The 25,080-nt window shown below is 45.6% G+C and overlaps 1 protein-coding gene across 1 annotated transcript in view; it reads left to right on the top strand.

Moving 5' to 3' along the window:
- The first annotated feature begins 14,887 nt into the window (after nt 1-14,887).
- Nucleotides 14,888-25,080, top strand: part of SEC11A (SEC11 homolog A, signal peptidase complex subunit) — a 30,343-nt gene continuing 20,150 nt past the window's right edge. Inside the window, exon 1 of the mRNA XM_084869318.1 lies at nt 14,888-15,297. Within this exon, the coding sequence (XP_084725444.1) occupies nt 15,247-15,297 (51 nt within the window). The 5' untranslated portion in view covers nt 14,888-15,246. The remainder of the gene's footprint in view (nt 15,298-25,080) is intronic.

Here is a 25,080-nt window from a genome sequence, read left to right as displayed (position 1 = left end):
ACATCGATGAGAGAGAAACATCGATCAGCTGCCTCCTGCACACCTCCTACTGGGGATGTGCCCGCAACCAAGATACATGCCCTTGACTCGAATCGAACCCGGGACCTTTCAGTCCGCAGGCCGACGCTCCATCCACTGAGCCAAACCGGTTTGGGCTGCTTTTCATCTTGGATGCAGTCAGCCAGGGAGGCAGTCAAGACTTTTTAGGTGAAGAGAAGTTCTTTGTCCCTACCAGTCCTAGAATTAAAACAACGTATTAACAACCTAGCCATCTATGGCAATGTACAGGATGTAATGGGGAGGAGGTGGGTAAAAATGAAACTGGAGACAGAAAAACGAATGAATCCAGAAGTTACTTTTTGGACACAGACTCCTATGAAAATACCTTCTTTCAGAAAGCTAGACATAAATAAACACAAGCCCATGCATTTTTTTAAAAAAATATATTTTTTATTGGTTTTCAGAGAGGAAGGGAGAGGGAGAGAGAGAAACGTCAATGATGAGAGAGAATCATGGATCAGCTGCCTCCTGCACGCCCCCCACTGGGGATCGAGCCTGCAACCCAGGCATGTGCCCTGACCAGGGATCAAAGCCTGCCTTCCTCATTCATAGGTTGATACTCAACCACTGAGTCACGCCAGGTGGGCCCCACGCACTTTTTAAGAACCCATTAATTGTGGGTTATCCTAAGTGAGAAAGGAAAAACCTGAACCACAGTGACAATATATGTTCTTTCATCCAAGCACAGTTATTGATCTCCAACTGTATGCAAGGCAAACCGCTGTGCTGAGTGCTGAGAACAAGCACCATGCAGTGAGGCATAGAGTACGGTATGGCATGGTGGTCAAGAGCACATTATCTGTCTCTCTCCCAATTTTTTTTTGCGGGGGGGAGGGAGGCAACCAGAATTTTTGGTGGTGTCCCAGGTAGATCCGGGGAAAGGATCTGGGGTGTTTATCTAAGGTGTCCCTTGAGATAAACTTGAACCGGGCAGGTGTTGGGACGTTCTAGTTGTTGCTAGCGAAGAGACTACTCTACACAAGCAGGACCAAGGGCAGGCCTAGGACAGAAAAGACCAGAAGTTTTCATTTCAATTTTTTTAAAATATATTTTATTGATTTTTTAAAAATATATTTTATTGATTTTTTACAGAGAGGGATAGAAACCTAGAAACATCGATGAGAGAGAGACATCGATCAGCTGCCTCTTGCACACCCCCTACTGGGGATATGCCGGCAACCAAGGTACATGCCCTTAGACCGGAATCGAACCCGGGACCCTTCAGTCCCCAAGCCGACGCTCTATCCATTGAGCCAAACCAGTCTCGGCTATTTTATTGATTTTTTACAGAGAGGAAGGGAGAGGGATAGAGAGTTAGAAACGTCGATGAGAGAGAAACATCAATCAGCTGCCTCTTACACACCTCTTACTGGGGATGTGCCTGCAACCCAGGTACATGCCCTTGACCGGAATCGAACCTGGGACCCTTCAGTCCACAGGCTGCCACTCTATCCACTGAGCCAAACCGGTTTCGGCCGGCCAGGGCTTTAATTTCAATTTTAAGTGTATGCAAAATGACTCAATGAACTGCTAGACTAGAGGAATGACACCACATGAAACATATGCAATTGCAAATCACACGGCACTTTATTGATTTTCTACAGAGAGAAAGGTAGAGATTTTTTTTAAAAAAAAGATGGAAGGGATCTTAAATGCCGACAGGGAGGATGGAGTGGAGTGGGAGAGGCAGAGACACATCGCTGACGATCTGTCCTTCTCCATAAAGGTGCCCCCGATGGCAGGAGGGAGGGTTTGGGGGGAAAGGTGGAGGGCCTGGCGGGAGCTAGGAAGCCACTTCCGCTTGCGAGCTGGAGAGGAGGAGCAGAACGTGGTGTCGCTGCAGGTGCTGTCCCTGAAGTAACCACAGGCGAGGGAGAAAGAATGTCACCGAGCGGGAGGGGAGGGCTGGGGCGAGGAGTGGTGCCTGGTGGGAGGTCTGAGGAGAGAGAAGTTGTGACTTACCATTTTTTAAAAATATAGCCGGGACCGGTTTGGCTCAATGGATAGAGCGTCGGCTTGGGGATTGAAGGGTCCCGGGTTCGATTCTGGTCAAGGGCATGGACCTTGGGTTGCGGGCATATCCCCAGAAAGGGGGTGTGCAGGAGGCAGCTGATCGATGACTCTCTTTCATCGATGTTTCTAACTCTCTATCTCTCTCCCTTCCTCTCTGTACAAAAATCAATAAAATATATTAAATATATATATATTTTTTCATTGATTTCAATCAATCAATAAGGGAGAGGGAGAGAGAGAGAGAAACATCAATGAGAGAGAGAGTCATTGGTCAACTGCCTCCTGCAGACCCCACACTGGGGATTCAGCCCACAACCCAGGCGTGTGTCCTGACCAGGAATGGAACCGTGACCTCCTAGTTCATAGGTGGACACTCCACCACTGAATTGTGCCAGCTGGTCAATAAGACACCATTTTATTTTTATTTTTAAATACTTTTTATTGATTTTTTTTTTTTTTTTTTTTTTACAGAGAGGAAGGGAGAGGGATAGAGAATTAGAAACATCGATGGGAGAGAGACATTGATCAGCCGCCTCCTGCACACCCCCTACTGGGGATGTGCCCGAAAAAACTGTGGCACATGCCCTTGACCGGAATTGAACCTGGGACCCTTGAGTCCGCAGGTGGATGCTCTATCCACTGAGCCACACCGGTTAGGGCGAGATACCGTTTTAGAAAGGGGATAGCCAGTGGCTGGAGGGAGGAGATGAGGTCGCCAGGGATTCTCCAGCGCCAGGGCATTTATAGGAATACTGGCGTGTCTGCCCGGCTGATCATTTCCGGTGGGATGGGAGCGGCAGCAGGAGAGAAGCATGGAAGGGCAGTGAGCGCTGAAGGTTACAGGGGTGAAGTCAAGAAGAATGGGGCAGAGGCCGGTTTGGCTCAATGGATAGAGCGTCGGCTTGGGGACTGGGGGTACCCGGGTTCGATTCCGGTCAAGGGCGTGTGCCTTGGTTGCGGGCACATCCCCAGTGGGGGGGGGAGGGGGGGGTTGCGGGAGGCGGCTGATCGATGACTCTCTCTCATCGATGTTTCTGGCTCTCTGTCTCTCTCCCTTCCTCTCTGTACAAAATCAATAAAATATATTTTTTTAAAAAAAGAAGAAGAAGAAGAAGAAGAAGAATGGGGACAGGAAGGAGACTGCTGGACTTGCCACGGGACCTGATCATTGCTGAAGTAGTGTCTCAGGGGTCACAGTAGTGTCTGAGCAGATGGCACATGGCAGAGAAGAAAAGAGAGAAGGAGCCGAAACCGGTTTGGCTCAGTAGATAGAGCATCAGCCTGCGGACTGGAAGGTCCCAGGTTTGATTCCAGTCAAGGGTATGTACCGTGGCTGCGGGCACATCCCCGGTGGGGGGTGTGCAAGGGGCAGCTGATCGATGATTCTCTCTCATCGATGTTTCTAACTCTCTATCCCTCTCCCTCCCTCCCTGTAAAAAATCAACTAAATATGTTTTTAAAAAGGAACAGAGCTCATCTCTTCTTGCCAAACTGCCATCTTCAGCGAACACAGAGAAAACCAAAACCAAGCCACAGGCCAAAGGGAACTGGGCAGTGTTATGGTCAGGTCCCGGGCGAGGGCCAGAGACAGAAACTGAGAGCTGTGGAGAGCAACTAGGCAAACAGGATCCACGACCAGGGCACAGGGGGCAGACCCTATTGCCACACCGAAGTCCTGCCCCCACAGATCACACCAAGGGCCGTGGAGAAAATGCCAGGGTTCAAGGGCACCTAGTTGACCAGGGCGGGACTGAAAGAGCAGATCCGAGCAGAGAGCAGGTAGCCACCTGACCCAGCTCCGCTTGCACGTTAACCTCTACACGCCCACAGGAAAGCATTGCAAATGCTCTGGTAGTCATAGTGAAAACAGAGAAAAGAGGCAGGTGGCACTGAAGCTACTATATTTTGTTTTTTCTTTAACTCAGGGTATCCAAGTATTATTTCAACTTATAATCGACTAGCGGCCCACGTCACGAATTCGTGCACATTGAAAAGAAATTCATTAGAAGAGCCGAGACCGGTTTGGCTCAGTGGATAGAGCGTCAGCCTGCGGACTGAAAGGTCCTGGGTTCGATTCCGGTCAAGGGCATGTACCTTGGTTGCAGGCATATCCCCAGTAGGGGATTGCAAGAGGCAGCTAATCGATGACTCTCTCTCATCGATGTTTCTAACTCTCTATCTCTTTCCCTTCCTCTCTGTAAAAAAAAATCAATAAAATACATTTTTAAACATCAGCTAAGGGTCAGGGACCATGCTGAGGGCTAGTTTTACAGGCATATTCCCTGGCTTGAGAACCCTACAATTTAGCAGAAAAGGAGACATATCATTACAATGAAATGTAGTAAGTGTGATTGGGGCAGAATGAGGGGCCAAGTGGCGACCTAGGAGAATAATATCACCATTTTGGGAGATAAGGAAAGGCTTGGGGGAGTAGAGAAAAGAATGAAGATTGAATTAAAAAAAAAAAATTACTTGGAAAGGGAGAAGAGAGGACAGGAGAAATGCTCTAGGCAGGAAGAGCAGCTTAGGGGAGACCCAGAAGCCTTTGGGGCCCCGAGGGTGAGAGGGAAGGCTGATCTGTGTCCGTCTACTTAACAGAGGGAGTTGGGCCAAAACTGGTTTGGCTCAGTGGATAGAGTGTTGGCCTGGGGACTGAAAGGTCCCGGGTTTGATTCCAGTCAAGGGCATATACCTTGGTTGCGGGCATATCCCCAGTAGGGGGTGTGCAAGAGGCAGTTGGTCAATGTTTCTAACTCTCTAGCCCTCTCTCTTCCTCTCTGTGAAAAAATCAATGAAATATATTTAAAAAAAAAAAAAAAAAAAGTGGAAGTTGGAAGGCAGGATGTTGACAGATCTGGAATAGGCTGGCCCAGCACGGGAAGTAGTCCGCCCCACAAATATCCCCTCACCAGTTCAGTTCAAGTTTACTAGGTGACTAGTTACAGACTCAAACCGGTTAGTGAGCTGCCCTTTATCAAAGCAAGAATCTCAAAGCAGGAATCTGTCGTAGAGTGAGAGAATCCTCCTTTCAGATCATGTCAAGCCTTGATGTCTTATTATTTGATTCAGAAAACTGAGCATGATCGGAGTTCCATGTAATAAAGGACTTACAGGGGTAGAATTGTGGTCGGCAAACTGCGGCTCGCGAGCCACATGCGGCTCTTTGGCCCCTGGAGGGTGGCTCTTCCACAAAAAAATACCACGGCCTGGGCGAGTCTATGTTGAAGAAGTGGCACTAGAAGAAGTTTAAGTTTAAATAAATGTGGCTCTCCAAAGAAATGTCAATCGTTGTGCTGTTGATATGTGGCTCTGTGGACGAATGAGTTTGCTGACCACTGGGGTAGAACAAATGAAAGGATAACTCTGCCCAGGGGGGGTCTGGTTGGGCTTCCCACAGAAGATGGCACTTAAGCCGAAACCGGTTTGACTCAGTGGATAGAGCGTTGGTCTGCGGACTGAAGGGTCCCAGGTTCGATTCCGGTCAAGGGCATGTACCTTGGTTGCAGGCACATCCCCGGTGAGGGGTGTGCAGGAGGCAGCTGATCGATATTTCTCTCTCATCGATGTTTCTAGCTCTTTATCACTCTTCCTTCCTCTCTATAGAAAATTAATAAAATATTTTTTTTTTTTAAAAGAAGAAGGGTTCCCCCACAGGAACTCGCATTAAAAAAATGAAAAGAAGTTGAAACCGGTTTAGCTCAGTGGATAGAGCGTAGGTTTGTGGACTGAAAGGTCCCAGGTTCGATTCCGGTCAAGGGCATGTACCTTGGTTGCGGGCACATCCCTAGTGGGGGGAGGTGCAGGAGGCATCTGATCAATGTTTCTCTCTCATTGATGTTTCAAACTCTCTGTTCATCTCTGTAATAAATAAATAAATATATTTAAAAAAATTAAAAATTAAAAAAATTAAAAATGAAAAGAAGATGGCACTTAAGCAGGGTCTAAAAGAAGAAATTAGAGATGCCAGGCCGCCAGATGGAAGTGTTAGCAGGTATGTGGGCTCTTCGTTCTTGACTTCAGGTAGAAAAGATTTCAGAACACAAGTCCGGGTGATTTTTTTTTCATATATATTTCATTGATTTCTTTTTCTTTTATTTTTCCTTAAAATATATTTTATTGATTTTTCACAGAGAGGAAGAGAGAGGGATAAAGAGTTAGAAACATCGATGAGAGAGAATCATCGATCACCTGCCTCTTGCACCACCCCCCCCACCGGGGATGTGCCCGTAACCAAGGTACATGCCCTTGACTGGAATTGAACCTGGGACCTTTCAGTCTGCAGGCCGACGCTCTATCCACTGAACCAAACCGCCAACCCGGTTTTGGCTATTTTATTGATTTCTTACAGAGAGGAAGGGAGAGGGATAAAGAGATAGAGAGATAGAAACATCATGATGAGAGAGAATCATTGGTCAGATGCCTCCTGCAAGCCCCCCCCCCCCCCCCCCCCACTGGGGATTGAGCCCGCAACGCAGGCATGTGCCCTTGACCGGAATCCAGCCTGGGACCCTTCAGTCCGCAGGCCAACGCTCTATCCACTGAGCCACACCAGCCGGGGCTGCCTTGGCCCTTTAGAAAGAAAGTCACAGAGGCAGAAGAAGTGAGCCTACTGGGCTGCGTGAGCTCAGGAAACAAGTTGCGGAGGCAAAAGAAAGGCCCTTGGAGAAAGGAAGCAAAAAAACATGCAACTAAGGAAAGAGGAGAGAAGAGGGGCTGGCTTGCTCTAGAGAGAGCACAGGGTGAGTGCACTGGGCCCTTCCCCTTCAGGATTTTATTTTAACATAGATTTTTTACAGAGAGGAAGAGAGAGGGATAGAGAGTTAGAAACATCGACGAGAGAGAAACATTGATCAGCTGCCTCTTGTACACCCCGTACTGGGGATGTGCCCACAACCAAGGTACGTGCCCTTGACCGGAATCGAACCTGGGACTCTTCAGTCCACAGGCCGACGCTCTACCCACTTAGCCACACCGGTTTTGGCCCTTTAAGGATTTTTATCTGTTTCTTTAAAGGCAGGAATCTTCGCGGAGGTCTCAGAGAATATTCCTCAGCTTCTCAAGTGCGTCCTTTCAGGGTTGTGGTCTCTACTGGTTGTTCAGGGCTAGGATAGGGTAGTCATTGGTCATTGGTCATTGCACCTAGTCCTGCTGTCAGCCCGCGCAGTGAACTCGCTCCATCTGGTTTTGTTGCTTTTCAGGGCCTGGAGCTGACACACGACTGAGGCTCAGATGGTATCTCTAGCTTGATCAAACTGTATTTGTGTGGTCAGTGTACCTAAGGCTTTGTTCCTAAGATTATTTGATCCCTATCTAAACCTCATTGTCCTGAGGACTTAGTGCTTAAGGGAGTGATTGAGCAAGGGAGAAGGAGGAAGGTGAGTCAGGAGGTTGGATGGGGCCCGTTTGAATCACTATCTGTCTCAACGTTCCCTGATTCAGAAGGACATTCTGATATTAATTACCGTTATTTAGTCCTAGAGGCCCGATGCCTGAAATTTTTTAAAAAATATATTTTATTGATTTTTCACAGAGAGGAAGGGAGAAGGATAGAGAGCTAGAAACACTGATGAGAGAGATACATCGACCAGTTGCTTCCTGCACACCCCCCACTGGGGATGTGCCCGCAACCAATGTACATGCCCTTGACCGGAATCGAACCTGGGACCCTTAAGTCCACAGACAGACGCTCTATCCACTGAGCCAAATTGGTTTCGGCTGGATGCATGAAATTTGTGCAAGGGCTCAGCCATCACAGCCCCAGCTGAGTCCTGGCCCCACCCTCCTCCACCCTCCATTGGTCCTTCCGAAAGTCATTCTAGAAGATTGTTCCGCAGTCCGGTCTAATTAGCATATTAGCTCTTTATTATCTACCGTGTTTCCCCGAAAATAAGACATCCTCCAAATATAAAACCTACTTACAGGTTTCCTTCTGAGTGAAATATAAGGCATCCCCCCTGGAAATAAGCCCCCCTCCCCCCAGGCTAAACATGAGAGATTTGGTCCACTGATTCTGAAAGAAATGGAGTCACAAGAAATTCACCAGGAAATTCAGGAATTGGATTGTTAGGATGATGTTCCAGAAGATGATGACAAGATTGTCATTGAATAAATGAGTAAATTCTTGATACTGTAGGATTCACAGTTTGTCTGGTTTGTGTTGACAACTACTGTACTACCGTACCGTATACAGGTAATAAATTTCCTTTATTTTCATTTAACAATAAATGTGTACCGTGTTCTTCTTCATGGAAAAATAAGACATCCCTTGAAAATAAGATCGACTGCATCTTTGGAAGCAAAAATTAATATAAGACGTTGTCTTATTTTCGGGGAAACAGAGTAGGAAGTGTCAGGCTTTATTCTAGTGGTTTAAATTCTTACCTCACTTGAAACCGGTTTGGCTCAGTGGATAGAGCATCGGCCTGCAAACTGAAAGGTTCCAGGTTCGATTCTGGTCAAGGGCATGTGCCTTGGTTGCAAGCACATCCCCAGTAGGGGGTGTGCAGGAGGCAGTTGATCGATGATTCTCTCTCAATGATGTTTCTAACTCTCTATCCCTCTCTCTTCCTCTCTGTAAATTCTTACCTCACTTGATCTCCATAAAAAGCCCCCGATACCACAATCCCTGTATACAGATAAGGAAACTGAGGCACAGAAAGGAGGTATCACTTGTCCAGTGTCAGAATCTATAAGGGATAGAGCATTTTGGCGTCAGAGCTCACTGCGTTAACCCCTCTGTCATAGCTTGGGGCTGTGTATGCCCAGGAGTGTAGGGTGAGGGGTTGGCTAGGAATGTCAGGATCCAACTCGTGAGGCAGGCAGTGGCCAAATCACACATGTCAACACCAGCACCAGCAGCCTGTCGGGAAATGTTTTTATAATTCCTTGACTGCATATACAAATGATTGCTAATGAGCCGAAACCAGTTTGGCTCAATGGATAGAGTGTCAGCCTGCGGACTGAAAGGTCCCCGGTTCGATTCCAGTCAAGGGCATGTACCTTGGTTGCGGGCACATCCCCAGTAGGGGGTGTGCAAGAGGCAGCTGATCGATGACTCTCTCTCATCGATGTTTCTATCTCCCTCCTCTCTGTACAAAATCAATAAAATATATTTTTTTAAAAAATAAAAAATAAATAAATGATTGCTAATGATATCTTTGAATGTGGTTGAGTTAAGAGAACATTATATTCAGCCCTACCCGGCTTAGCTCAGTGGATAGAGCATCAGCCTGCGGACTGAAGGGTCTCAGGTTCGATTCCACTCAAGGGCACATGCTTGGGTTGCGGGCTCAATCCGCAGTAGGGGGTGTGCAGGAGGCAGCCAATCAATGATTCTCTCTTATCATTGATGCTTCTATTGCTTTCTCCTTCTCCCTTCCTCTCTGAAGTCAATAAAATAAATATTTTTTTTAAATGAGCTTTAAAAAAAGAGAGAGAGGAGAACATTATATTCAAATCCAGATTTACACAAGCCACATTTCCTACAGGGATTCCAGCCTCACCAAATTCCCATAAGCTATCAAGAGAAGCCAATCCCCTGACATTAAGCTCTAAGAGGCAAAATCCCAAAATTTTGGCAAGTAACCAGTGACAGGAGCTGGAAGCCCAGGTTACAGGGAGAGGCTAAGGTTGCCTCCACTCTTTTTAAAAATATATATTTAATTGATTTTTTTTTTTACAGAGAGGAAAGGAGAGGGATAGAGAGAAACATCGATGAGGGAGAAACATCCATCAGCTGCCTCCTGCACACCCCCCACCGGGGATGTGCCCTCAACCAAGGTACATGCCCTTGACTGCAATCAAACCTGGGACCTTGAGTCCGAGGCCAAGGCTCTACCCACTGAGCCACACCGGTCAGGGCTAGCCTCCACGCTTGACCTTTCACCCACAGGACCCCCAGATTCACAGCGCAGCTCTGTCCTCTGTGAGAGCTTACACACAAACAGCCAGGCCCCTGCTAGCCAAATCACAATGGCCAAACAGGAAACTGGCAACTCCTACCCCCACCCCCCAGCACAGTGTACACACACACCAACCCAGAAGGCTGATGCTTCCTTCCCCCAGCTGTCTCCGCAGCTGTGCAGGACTTTTTAAAGACAGCTTTCCAAACATCTTCCCTAGAGACTTGTGTGACTCTAATAATCTCTGCGCACAGAAGGCTCCTTGGATTTTAGGAATGAGATTTTTTTTTTTTTTTTTTTTTTTTTTTTTACAGAAACCGGTTTGGTCCCATGGATAGAGCATCGGCCTGCGGACTGAAGGGTCCCAGGTTCGATTCCGGTCAAGGGCATGTACCTTGGTTGTGGGCACATCCCCAGTGGGGGGGAGGGGGGTGCAAGAGGCAGCTGATCTTCTCTCTCATTGATGTTTCTGGCTCTCTGTCCCTCTCTCTTTCTCTCTGTAAAAAATCAATACAATATATTAAAAAAAGAAAGAAAGAAGAAAAGAAAGAAAAAAAGAAAGAAATAGGACTTTCTGTCTGCCTACCAACCCATCAGAGACCATGCTTTTTGTTTTTAGTTTTTTTATTTATATTTATTTATTTATTTTTAATATATTTTATTTATTTATTTATTTTTTTATATAGAGGAAGGAAGAGGGATAGAGAGCCAGAAACATTGATGAGAGAGAAACATCGACTAGCTGCCTCCTGCACACCCCCCACCAGGGATGTGCCTGCAACCAATGTACATGCCCTTGACCAGAATCGAACCTGGGGCCCTTCAGTCCGCAGGCTGACGCTCTATCCACTGAGCCAAACTGGTTTGGGCTGAATCCACTTCTTGTTGTTTTATATATATATATATATATATATATATATATATATATATATATATATATATATATATATATATTTTTTTTTTTTTTTTTTTTTTTTTTTTTTTTTTTCCTACAGAGTGGAAGGGAGAGGGATAGAGAGTTAGAAACATCGATGAGAGGAAACATCGACCAGCCGCCTCCTGTACACCCTCCACTGGGGATGTGCCCGCAACCAAGGTACATGCCCTTGACCAGAATCGAACCTGGGGCCCTTCAGTCTGCAGGCCGACGCTCTATCCAGTGAGCCAAACCAGTTAGGGCTCACTTCTTGTTTTAATAATAACTACTAACATTGATCATACACTCACCATTTGTCATCCATTGTGTCAACAGCTGTCTTCATGTGTCCTATCTTGTTTAATCTTCAAATGATATAAATGATTTTTTTTTATTTCCACTTTACACACCAAAAAACTGAGGATTAAAAAAAAAAAAGAGTTAACTGATTGGCCCGAGATCACACAGCTAGTGAGTGGTGGATCTGTGATTCAAAGTCAAGTGCGTCTGACTTAATCTCTAGAATAAGATGCCTCCTTCAGGCAGGCCAGCAGTCTACGTATGGAGGAAAATACCAGACATGCCTTTGGGATTGATGGGGCCCAAAAGACTTATGGGTTGGGGAAACTGGCAGCACAGTGGGCAGAGAAAGCAGCATGTTAGAGTTCCACATTTGGAAAATGTAATTCCTTTGGCTTTATGTCTTTATCTAGTCTGGGATCACCTGTCCCAAATATCTGAATTATTTTCCTAAAAGAGAGAATGTTTCCTCCTCAGCGCGACAGGGAAACCTCCTTAAGCCTCTCCAGATCTACCCAGTTTCTTTCTCTTTCTTTTTTTAATATATTTTATTGATTTTTTACAGAGAGGAGGAGAGAGGGATAGAGAGATAGAAACATCGATGAGAGAGAAACATCGACCAGCTGCCTTTTGCACACCCCCTACTGGGAATGTGCCCACAACCAAGGTACATGCCCTTGACCGGAATCGAACCCGGGACCTTTCAGTCCGCAGACCGACGCTCTATCCACTGAGCCAAACCAGTTTCGGCCCCAGTTTCTATTAATCCCTCCCAGTCCTATTGCTTCCTAATGCATTATCTTCACCCCAGTTATTTCTCAATCAGTCTGTCCTCAAGACTATAAGCTCCCAGAAAGGAAGCCTGAGGGTTAGCCACCTCCCCACACCGAACCCCATTTCTAATCTGTGCTTGATATTATGCTTCCTTTTTTTTTTTTAATATATTTTATTGACTTTTCACAGAGAGGAAGAGAGAGGGATAGAGAGTTAGAAACATCGATGAGAGAGAATCATCGATCAGCTGCTTCTTGCACACCCCCTACTGGGGATGTGCCCGCAACCAAGGTATATGCCCTTTACCGGAATCGAACCTGGGACCTTTCAGTCCGCAGGCCAACGCTCTATCCACTGAGCCAAACTGGTCCCGGCTGTTCCTTTTCTTGATACTTTTTTTTTTCTTGCTGCAAATTATACTGAAAGCTCTCAAGGATTAGGTCTGTAGCTTCTGATTTTTATTTTATTTTATTAAATATATTTTATTGATTTTTTACAGAGAGGAAGGGAGAGGGATAGAGAGTTACTAGAAACATTAGTGAGAGAAAAACATCGCTCAGCTGCCCCCTGCACTCCTTCTACTGGGGATGTGCCTGCAACCAAGGCACATGCCCTTGACCGGAATAGAACCTGGGACCCTTCAGTCCGCAGGCCGATGCTCCCTCCACTGAGCCAAGCCAGTCAGGGCAACTTCCGATTTTTAATTTGACAAATCCTCTTTCAGCCTTGAGCAAGCACTGCGGGGGCCACCATCCTCATGGAGCTGAGTGAGGATAATCCCATCCTTACAGTCTTGCTGGATGCTTCTGTCTGGGAGGATTGTGCCTTCTGGGTGTTAAGACCTCCATTCACCCATTTGACAATTTTTTGAATGTTTATTTCATGTAAGATGCTGGGGGTGAGAAGGTAAGAAGGGCCCGGTCCCCCAGTGTGAGACAACAGTATTTTCTTTCTTTCTTTTCTTTTTTTCTCCAACAGTTTTTTCCAAAAAAATAGAAATAATAGCAAGAGACCAGCTCCGGTCGTTCTTGCCCTAGATTAAGGTGACCAGCTGAAACCGGTTTGGCTCAGTGGTAGAGCATCGGTCTGCAGACTGAAAGGTCCCAGGTTCTATTCCGGTCAAGGGCATGTGCCTTGGTTTCGGGCACATCCCCGGTAGGGGGTGTGCAAGAGGCAGCTGGTCAATGTTTCTCTCTCATAGACGTTTCTAACTCTCTATCTATCTCCCTTCCTCTCTGTAAAAAATCAATAAAATATATATTTTTTTAAAAAGGTGACCAGACATCCCGCTTTTGGCGGGACAGTCCCATTTTAAACAATTTGTCCCGAGTACCGCTTTAAAAAAGTCCCGGTTTTTGGAAAGAATGCACGACGAGCTAGGGAACGGCGGGAGAACAGGAAGGGAATAGACGGTTTTCCGCGGCCATGTCAATGGTGTCCGGCTTTACCACTGTTAAAATCTGGTCACCTTACCCTAGATGCATATTAGGAACTTCAGCTACTTATAGTACAGCATGACAGAAGGCAGCCAGAAAAGGGTCACATTCAGGTGCAGGCAGGTGCAGGAGGTAGAGTTCAAGGAGGTAGTCAAATACCATTATCAAAGTCAAGTTCAGGGAGAAAGAGATCTCCCGATTATCCGCACCACTGGTTTGCTCATCACACTGTTACATGGTTTGGTTACTTTCTAAGTGAAGGGCTGTTTTCTCCCCAACCAAAAGTTTCTTAAATTTGAGAGATTCAGGTGTTCTTTCTTTCTTTCTTTCTTTTTTTACTGTTTTTTTTTCCATTTTTTTTATTAAGGTATTATATGTATACATATTTTACCATTGCTCCCTCAACTCACTCCCATACATGCCCGCCCCCCAAGAGTTTTGCGTTCATTGGTTATGCTTATATGCATGCATACAAGTCCCTCAGTTGATCTCTTATCTCCCCCACCTTTCCCTAACCTTCCCGCTGTCATTTGACAGTCTGTTTGATGCTATATTGTCTCTGAATCTACCTTTTTGCTCATCTGTTTATAATGTTCTTTATTATCCATAAATGAGTGAGATAAGTGGTATTTTTCTTTCATTGACTGGCTTATTTAACTTGGCATAATGTTCTCCAATTCCATCCAGGTTGCTGCAAATGGTAAGAATTTCTTCTTTTTTATGGCAGCATAGTATTCCATTGTGTAGATGTACCATGGTTTCCTGATCCAGTCATCTGCTGACAGGCACATAGGCTGTTTTCAAACCTTAGCTATGGTGAATCGTGCTGCTATGAACATAGGGGTGCATATATCCTTTCTAATTGGTGTTTCTAGTTTTATGAGATATATTCTTAGAAGTGAGATCACTGGGTCAAATGGGAGTTCCACTTTCAGTTTGTTTTGTTTTGTTTTAATATATTTTATTGACTTTTTCTTACAGAGAGGAAGAGAGAGGGATACAGAGTTAGAAACATTGATGAGAGAGAATCATCGATCAGCTGCCTCCTGCACACCCCCCACTGGGGATGTGCCCGCAATCAAGGTATATGCCCTTGACTGGAATTGAACCTGGGACTTTTCAGTCCGCAGGCCGACGCTCTATCCACTGAGCAACACCAGTTTCGGCTACTTTCAGTTTTTTGAGGAAACTCCATACTGTTCTCCACAGTGGCTGCACCAGTCTGCATTCCCACCAGCAGTGCAGGTGTGCTTTCAAAGTCTCTCGCATCCTCCACCTTTACAGAAAAGCACACATTGAAACCATCTCAGCTGTCAGTTTTCCGGAAACCCGCCCCCCTTGACACCACACGGCCGGGCCGCACGTCTAGTGCCACACCCGACCCGGGCGAGGGGGCTTAACCGCTCTGGCCACTCAGCGGCCGCTTCTGCCCGCAGCCGCCGGGGACGCGGCTTCCCATTGGCCAGACAAGCACGAGAGCCCGCCCCCCGGAAGTCGCAAGGCGGCTTCCTTTCTCACCCCGGGTTCGTAGCCTCCACGACGGGGCCGCGAGGCCGAGCGGGGCAGCGGGCCCCGGCCGGTTTTCAGCCGACGAGGTCCGGCGTGGGCGAGCCCTCCTACAGCGAGGCCAGGCCGGAAGGGTGGATCAAGCCGGTCGCGAGCCCTTTGGTCCACTCTTCGCGGCGAGCGAAGGGGCGGGCCGCGCCTGTTGCCGCCCCGGAAGCGGAAGTGAGGGCGCCCCGAGTCCTTTCCAGTGCGAGCTCTAGCCGGCATCGGTCCGTTCCACCCGCCGGCCACTTCGCGCCTCTTCTGCTGCCGGTGTCCTCGTCACCGGCACGTCCTCACCATGCTGTCTCTAGACTTTTTGGACGATGTGCGGCGGATGAACAAGCGGCAGGTGAGGCTGGACGCCCGGCTTTTTCCCTGGGCTCCTCTCGGCCCTTCGACGCTTCCATTGCGGGTCCTGCGGGGCCCCTGGGCCCCGGAGCCCCGGAGCCGGGCTGATGCCTGAACCATCTCTTTGGTGGAGTCTGAGGCCAGAGGTCGCTTGGTTCGCCCCCCATTACTATTATTATTATTATTATTATTAGCTCCTAGTTAATTCGGGGCTTGCTGGAGGGTGGCGCGGGAAGCCGGTCTTCCCCTTCCATCCCTCCCAGTGAGGCTGAGACCCGAGGGCGCGTTGTCAGTGGGAGTCGGGGTTGCTCCTCGCGGATGGCGGCAAACTCGGGGTTTCTCCCATCGCAGCGACTCCCATGCAACCCAGAAGCTAGATGTAGCAGTCCCCTGCCGCCGGGATGCTGGGAGAGGCGGTTGTAGGCCCCACAGAAGCCGCCTCGCTTCTTTCAGCAGCTCACAGCCCGGCTGATATGTTGGCCCCCAGTGGCCCGCACTGACTTTTCCTTGGACCACGTCTGACTTGAAGTTGGGACAGTTGCTGTCCTTGCCCTCGAGTCCGTGTGGCATGAAGGTGGCACCCCTCAGAATCCCCGGGCATCCCATAACGCCCCATAGTAGTGTGGCACAGGGATCTTGATATTCTGATCTCCTGATTTTGCCCTTAAATCTTTTTTAAAAAATATATATTTTATTGATTTTTCACAGAGAGGAAGAGAGAGGGATAGAGAGTTAGAAACGTCGATGAGAGAGAATCATTGATCAGCTGCCTCCTACACACCCCTAACTAGGGATATGCCCACAACCAAGGCACATGCCCTTGACTGGAATCGAACCAGGGACCCTTCAGTCCGCAGGCCAACACTCTGTCCACTGAGCCAAACCGGTTTCGGCTGCCCTTAAATCTTACTCCGTCTTGAGCTTCTAGATCGCATGTCAGGTGGTATTGGTTGTGCAGTCGTTATGTATGGTTGCTCCTTTTCATCTTCTGCACCGCGTGTCTGTCTGGAGAGCCCAGTTTGCTTGCCTCGGGCCTTTTGACAGTGTTTGACTATTGAGAATTATCCTGATGTCGCTATTAAAGGTTTTTCTCTTGGACTTGTATTTTGCAGTCTTTAGCAATACCGATTAGGGAAGTAGACATGCAACCTTCTCTTAGACCCCTTCAGATTTTATTTTATTTTTTTTAAATATATTTTATTGGTTTTTTACAGAGAGGAAGAGAGAGGGGTAGAGAGCTAGAAACATCGATGAGAGAGAAACATCGATCAGCTGCCTCCTGCACACCTCCTACTGGGGATATGCCCGCAACCACGGTACATGCCCTTGACCGGAATCGAACCTGGGACCCTTCAGTCGGCAGGCAGATGCTCTATCCACTGAGCCAAACCAGTTTTGGCATCCCTTCGGATTTTAGCTAGCTCAGTGTCACCGTCTCTCAGATATGCTTCTTAATTCCTTCGGTCATAATTGATCATTCTTTTCAAATTGCACAGGACATTTATGTCTTGAATATAACTCTTTAGATTCTCCCTTATATTGAATTTCTGGGTACTACAGACATTTCTCCAAAGAAGTACTTATTTGGGGGCTACTGTTTATTGTACCTTATGCTAAATACAATGAGAGAAATGCAGAGATACATGACAGACTCTGCCTTCAATGAGCATAAATGTGTAGAAAATAGTTAAGGCTGTTTTGCTATGTGTAAAGTGTTATATATGCATATGAGGTAGGTAATGTTCTTCCCATTACTGAGATTAAGAAAATGAACACCAGCCGAAACCGGTTTGGCTCAGTAGATGGAGCGTTGGCCTGCGGAGTGAAAGGTCTCAGGTTCGATTCTGCAGGCATATCCCCAGTGGGAGGTGTGCAGGAGGCGGCTGATCTATGTTTCTCTCTCATTGATGTTTCTGGCTCTCTGTCCCTCTCCCATCCTCTCTGTAAAAAATCAATAAAAATGTATTAAAAAAGAAAGAAAGAAAATGAACACCTTCCCAGTGGTGGTGAGGAGAAAATGGGAGGAATAGGATAGTGTGGGAATGGGGTGAGGGAAAATAACGAAGTGAGGTTTTTGCCTGTACATAACTTCTGGGAAAAAGAATTGATAGCGTTTATAGATACTGAGCTCATCACATGAAAAGAGGAAACTGTAAGTTTGGTTTTTTGCTTCTCTAAAATTGCTGCAATTGCATAACTTTTTTTTTTTTTTTTAATATATTTTATTGATTTTTTGCAGAGAGGAAGAGAGAGGGATAGAGAGTTAGAAACATCAATCAGCTGCCTCTTGCACAGCCCCTACCGGGGACGTGCCGGCAACCAAGGCACATGCCCTTGACCGGAATCGAACTCGGGACCCTTCAGTCCGCAGACCGACGCTCTATCCACTGAGCCAAACTGGTCCGGCTGCATAACTTTTTCATTTACACCTAAATACATATCAAACGTCTGGTTAATATGTTTGAATTATAACTCTATTTTTACCCCTAAGGTTCATAGAGGAATACTTGAGTACAATGAACCCCACCCATTTAAGTGTATTATTTTATAAGTTCCTGCAGCTACATACACCCATCACAGTCAAGATAATAGAGCATTCTAGCCAAAACCGGTTTGGCTCAATGGATAGAGCGTCGGCTTGGGGACTGCAAGGTCCCGGATTCGATTCCGGTCAAGGGCATGTACCTTGGTTGCGGGCATATCCCCAGTAGGGGGTGTGCAAGAGGCAGCTGATCGATGTTTCTAACTCTCTATCTCTCTCCCTTCCTATCTGTACAAAATCAATAAAATGTATTTAAAAAATAAAAAAAAAATTTAAAAAAAGATAATAGAGCATTCTATCCCATACAAGATCCCTGTGCCCCTTTGTAGTTCGTCTCTCCTCTAGCACTTGGCAACCATGAGGATTTGCTTTTTGTCATTATAGATGGGTTTGCATTTTATATAAATAGAATCACAGAGTATGTATTCTTTTGAGCTTTGAGTTATAATTGATTTTGAATACCTTCCTCACTCAAGACTTGTTTATTTTATGTAATACTAGGGGCCCGGTGCATGAATTTGTGCACCAGTGGTGTCCGTCCGTCTGACCTGTGGGATCGGACCGAAACTGGCTCTCCGACATCCCCTGAGGGGCCCCAGATTGTGAGAGGGCACAGGCCAGGCCACGGGACCCCACCAGTGCACGATTGGGGCAGGGAGGGATGCTGAGGGAGGTTGGCCAGCTGGGGAGGGGCTGTGGGAGGGCTCCACATCATGTCTAGCCCTTCTCGCTCAGTTCCGGTCTCGCTCAGTCCTGATCAATATGCCGAACCTCAGCAGCAAGCTGTCCTACCAGTTGGAGCATCTGCCCCCTGGTGGTTAGTGCACATCATAGCGAGCAGTTAAGTGGCCTTAGCATATCATTAGCATATTATGCTTGGATTGGTTGAACAGATGATGGGACAACCAGACACTTAGCATATTAGGCTTTTATTATATACTGAGGATGTGCCCGCAACCAATGTACATACCCTTGACCGAATCGAACCCGGGACCTTTCAGTCTGCAGGCCGACATTCTGTCCACTGAGCCAAACCAGTTTCGGCTTACCTTTATTTGTAATGTAATTTAATTATACAAATTTTTAAAATGCTCATTCAAGATGTGTGTGTGTGTGTGTGTATGTATGTGTATGTGTGTATGTATATGTGTGTATCCACATATACATAAATTGTGCTTAGAAAGGGAGGAAGAGAGAGAAACCTATTAGTTGCCTCCTGTACATAGCTGATTGAGAATTGAACCTGCCACCTGTGTGGTGAATGGGACAACACTCCAACCACTGAGCTACCCAGCCAGAGCCAACATGTCATATTTTTTAGTGAGTTTTTTTTTTTTTCCTTCATCATATCCTCTCCATGGTCATAAAGACAAGCATGATTCTTCATTTCCATGGCTAGATGGCACAGACCTACAACAATGAAGATACAACATAAACAGAAATGGTGATTATAACGTCTCTCCCAAAAGTTCTCTTTTCTGACTTGAAGGAAGGAGGTGAGCTAGGGTATCCAAACAAGATATCCGCAGGGGCAGAAAGTGTTGTCTGGGGAACATGGTCCATTGGTCAGGGTTTAGTCCAGGAAGCAGCACCACTATAAATATTGGGGAATTTGGGGATTTATTATAGGCCTAAGATCTTACACAATTGTGGGAGGAGCTCGATAAGTAAGAGTCTCAAACTGAGAAGTGGAGAATCAGAAAAATATCACTAGCCGAAACCGGTTTGGCTCAGTGGATAGAGCATCGGCCTGCAGACTGAAAGGTCCCTGGTTCGATTCCGGTCAAGGGCATGTACATTGGTTGCGGGCACATCCCCGGTGGGGGTGTGCAAGAGGCAGCTGGTTGATGTTTCTCTCTTTCTCTCTTGATGTTTCTAACCCTCTATCCTTCTCCCTCTCTGTAAAAAAACCAATAAAAAAAAAATTTTTTTTTAAGAAAAGAAAAATATCACTAACTACCTCTTCTGAAGCCCTGTTATGTATTTATTTGTGTTTTTTTAATGTTTTTTTATATATATATTTTATTGATTTTTTACAGAGAGGAATAGAGAGGGATAGAGTTAGAAACATCGATGAGAGAGAATCATCAATTAGCTGCCTCTTGCACACCACCTACTGGGGATGTGCCCGCAACCAGGCCACATGCCCCCGACCGGAATCGAACCTGGGACCCTTCAGTCCGCAGGCCGACGCTCTATCCACTGGGCCAAACCCGTTTGGACGGAAGCCCTGTTATGGGTAGACAAACCCATGCTTGCCTTGGAATTGGGCAGAATTTCAAATCTTCCTGATGGAGTGGGACCACACCAAAGGGGAGGAGATGAAACATACGGATGTGTTGACTCTACACCGGTCTCGTTTAGACAGATGCGCTGGCCATGGGGTAGGGGAGAGTGAGGACAAGCTGGATTCTGCCAGGCCCTTAATGATGTCTCTTACCACATCAACCACAGTTAACTTCAACAAAATAGCAGTTGGTTCCCTTTTCACTTTCTAGATTTTGGTCAGATTTCTCTTTTTGGCCAACCAACCCGAACCAGGGAAGGGGGTTGGGGAAAACTAGTTCAGCTTTGTTAGCCAAGTTGGCAAAGTATAAAACTATAGTCAATCCTTTATCTGCTCAGCATCTAGAGAACTCTTTTTTTCCCCTCTAAAATATAATTTTTTTAAATATATTTTATTGACTTTTTTTTACAGAGAGGAAGGGAGAGGAATAGAGTCAGAAACATCGATGAGCCTTTGACCGGAATCGAACCCTGGACCTTTCAGTCTGCAGGCCAACGCTCTATCCACTGAGCCACACCGGTTTCGGCAGAGGGACCATTTTTTGTTTGATTGTTTTTCTTTTTGTTTTCTGTCTTTTGTTTCATTATTTCTTTTTTTTTTTTTCCCCTCAAGTATATTTTTTCTATTGAATTTTAGAGAGAGTGGAAGGAAGAGGGAGAGACAGAGAAGCACTGATATGAGACACATTGATTGGTTGCCGCCCGCATGCCCTTGACCAGGGCTGGAGTCTGCAACCAAGGCATGTGCCCTTGACTGGAATCGAACCCAGGACCCTTTGGTCCACAAGCCAATGCTCTGTCCACTGAGCCAAACTGGCTAGGGTTCTCTTCTTTTTTTTTTTTTTTTTAACAGTATTTCTTTTCTGTGAATTATTTTGGGTTTCATTTGCTTTTCCTAGTGTTTTAAGATAGAGGTTTACTTTGGGAAAGCTATAAATATTTGTAAATTAAACAGTGTATTTCTAAATAACCCACAGGTCAAAGGAGAATCGCAAGGGAAATTACAAAATATTGGAACTGAGTGTAAACAAAAACACAACATATAATTTGAAGCCTTTATTGCTTTAAAATTCCCTCTGTGTACATTAGGTATCTCCCACAACCTTTTAATTTTTTATTTTTTTTTTACCCTCACAGATTTTAAATAAGAAAAAAAGCATGTTTACCAACATATACTATATCTAGTGTGCTTCATTTCTGTGTGTAAATCCAGATTTCATTTGGTGTTTTCATTTTGCTTGGAGAACTTTTAAAAACTTTTTTTCATAATTGTAGGTATGTTTGTGATGAATTATATTTGAGTTTTTGTGCCTTTGGAAAAGGTTTAATTTTGTCTCCATTTTTTTTTTAATATGCTTTTATTGATTCCAAAGAGGGAGAGGGAGTAACATCAATGATGAGACAGAATCATTGATTGGCTGCCTCCTTCACACACACACACCCCCACTGGAGATTTAGCCTACAACTTGCTCATGTGCCCTGACCTGGAATCGAACCGTGACCTCCTGGTTCATAGGTCAACACTCAACCACTGAGCCATGCTGGCTAGGCATGTCTCCATTCTTTGAAAAGGTTTTTTTTAATTGATTTTTAATGAGAGAGAAAGAGGGGGAGAGAAAGAGAAACGTTGATGTGAGAGGGAACCATTGATCTGTTGCTTCCTTCATGCCTGGTATCTGGGATCAGGCCTGAAACCTGGGTTTGTGCCCTGATTGGGAGTCCATACCCACAACCTTTAGATGCACAGGACAACACCCAACGAACAGCCATCCTGGCGAGGGCTTGCCTTCGTGTGTTTTTTTTTTTAATCTCTATTTTGAATATATTACAGATGCTTTCCCCCGCATTGACCCCTTCTATCCCTCACTCATCCCCCCTTGCTTTTCTTTTTGTTTGTCTGTTAATCCTCACCCGAGGATATTTTTCCATTGATTTTTAGAGAGAATGGAAGTGTGGGGAAAGAGAGAGATGTCAATTGGTTGCCTTCCACCTGCACCTGAGCAGGGCTGGGAATTGATCAAGCCTGCAACAGAAGTGCGGGCCCTTGGCCAGGATCGAACCTGGAACCTTTCAGTCTACAGGCCAATGCTCTATCCGCTGAGCAGAACTGGCCAGGACATTGTCTTCATTTTTTAATTTTTTTAAAATATATTTTATTGATTTTTTTACAGAGAGGAAGGGAGAGAGATAGAGACCTAGAAACGTCGATGAGAGAGAAACATCGACTAGTTGCCTCTTGCACACCCCCTACCGGGGATGTGCCCCCTTGACCGGAATCGAACCTGGGACCTTTCAGTCCGCAGACCAACGCTCTACCACTGAGCCAAACTGGTTTCGGCTGCCTTCATTTTTGCAAGAAATTTCTCCGGGTATAGAATTTTAGGTTGATAGTTGTTGTTTTTCTTACTACTTTCAAGAAATCTGCTGTTATTTCAAGAGCTCAAGCTAATTCCTGTACCATATGAGCGCTGAGAATTGTTCCATGTTCCCCTTTAGACGGTTCTTTTGCATCCTTAGTAATTCCTTCAGAGGCACGTGCTGATCGTTGCTGGTCGTCTTTCTGCCGAGGACTTGAGCAGAGATCCTCTGCAGACCTTTGTGTGGTGCTCATTTCCATCCTACCCCAGGTCTCTAGCTCCCTTTGCCTCCTCAACTCCCAGTTCTTTCTCCTCCCTCTTCCTGCCACTCTCCAGGCTGTCTGCATTCCCCTTTGTCCTGTTCTAGAAACTCTCCAGTCTGTCCGTTGTGGCAAGTTCTTCCTTTCTAAGCAATCACAGTCCTGTGCTACGTGGATGCAGCCCCATGTTCAACGTCTGAGACCCTTTGTTTCATCTGTTTTGTCCAATTGCTTAGTTCAGGGAGGTAACTGGTCCCTGTTAACTCCATCTTGGCCTAAACATCATACTTTTGAGATTCATCTGTGTTGTACGTATCAGTAGTTCATTCTTTCTCTTGCTGAACAGTATCCTAGTGTGTGGAAATATTGCAGTGCGTTCACTGTTGATGGACATTTGTCTGTTTGTTTGTTTTTACCAATATGAGGCTATTATGAATGAAGCCACTGTAACCTGTGTAATGAATAGATATGTTTTCATTTGTCAGATTATAAAGCAGTCTTAACGGATTTTTTTTTTTAAATGAGACTTGTGTTACTGTTACTGATATTATGCTTCTTCTGAGAGTTAGAAGGCAGGGAGATTGGGGTTATGGCCTATGAGTCTGTTAGTTTGAGGGCCTAAGATAAGACTTTAGGCCAACTGCTAGTTTATTTTATTTTATTTTTTTTATCCTCACCATAGGAGTGAAGATATTTTTTCCAATGGTTTTTAGAGAGCCTGAAAGGGAAGTGGGGGGGAGAGGGAAGAACATATAATGATGTGACACTTCAATTGGTTTGCCTCCCACACGCACCCTGACGTGAGCCAGGGATCAGACCTGCAACCCAGGTAGCACATGCCCTTTGAGTGCCCTTGACCAGAATTGAACCACAGCCCTTGGGTGCACAGGCTGCCGCTCTAACCACTGAGCAATGCCACCCAGAGCGGGTCAACTGCTCTTTTGTAGCTCTGACACATTTTGCTTCCATGGTCACTTCTGTCTTTGCTTAAAATTGCAGGAAGTCGCCAAAACCTGTGTGGCTCAGTGGATAGAGCGTCAGCCTGCGGACTGAAAGGTCCCGAGTTCGATTCCGGTCAAGGGCATGGACCTTGGTTGCAGGCACGTCCCGAGTAGGGCGTGTGCAGGGGGCAGCTGATTGATGTTTCTCTCTCATCGATGTTTCTAACTCTCTGTCCCTCTCCCTTCCTCTCTGTAAAAAAATCAATAAAATATATATATTTTTTAAATTGCAGGAAGTCTGACTTCTATGAAAATATCCTGTATGTTGAACTTCAGACATCTCTTAGAAGAATAGAAATATAATTGATATGTTTGATAACTATAATAGATAAAAATGAACAGTACATAACTTTCAGGTTATGGCCTGTTAAATGATAGTATTTAAAGTTACCGTCACTTTTATTTTGCTGAATTTTCTGTCCTTTGGTTATATCTCCTTAGTTATTTTAAATCTACAACAGTTTCCCTTGTTTATTTCCACAATACTGGATTTTCAGACTACAATTGTCTTATGGATTGTTCACATGCCACATATATTTTAAAAATAACAAAAGGGAACTTACATTGTACATATTTTCTACAGAGAGGAAGGGAGAGGGATAGAGAGCTAGAAACATCAATGGGAAAGAAACATCGACCAGCTGCCTCTTGCACACCCCCCACCAGGGATGCATCCGCAACCAAGGTACATGCCCTTGACCGGAATCGAACCTGGGACCTTTCAGTCCGCAGGCCGACGCTCTGCCACTGAGCCAAACCAGTTTCGGCGACATTGTACATATTTTTGAAATTTTTGTTTTTTCACTTGAAAGCATCTTATGAATGTCTTTTCAGTTTCACATTTTCAAGGTTGTCTTTAATCTGAGCTTAATAATATGCTTTTTCAGATTCTCCCAGAACTCTCCAGCACCATCTTTTCATTTCTTAAACCATCTGCCACTGTGTCCAGTCATCCTCTCTACTTTTTTTTTTTTTTTTTTTTTTTTAATATATTGACTTTTTACAGAGAGGAAGGGAGAGGGAGAGAGAGTTAGAAACCACTTAGTAGGGATGTGCCCGAAACCAAGGTACATGCCCTTGACCAGAATTGAACCTGGGACCTTTCAGTCCACAGACCGACGCTCTATCCACTGAGCCACACCGGCCAGGGCATCCTCTCTACTTTTACCCATTATACAGCTTTACACCAACACAATCAGCTCATATTATTTCCCTCATTTTTAATGCCTCTCTCGTATTGCGTCTGCTTATTCAAGTCATAGGATTTTACAATTTGTCAAGTAGTGCAAAGGTATTAAGAAAGAAAGAAGGCCGAAACCGGTTTGGCTTAGCGGTAGA

Source organism: Pipistrellus hanaki (genome assembly GCF_964339955.1).
Source record: "Pipistrellus hanaki genome assembly, chromosome: 21".
In the NCBI taxonomy this organism is placed as follows: domain Eukaryota; kingdom Metazoa; phylum Chordata; class Mammalia; order Chiroptera; family Vespertilionidae; genus Pipistrellus; species Pipistrellus hanaki.
Note: the sequence above shows the minus strand (reverse complement) of the source record. Positions and strands in the feature narration are given on the sequence as shown.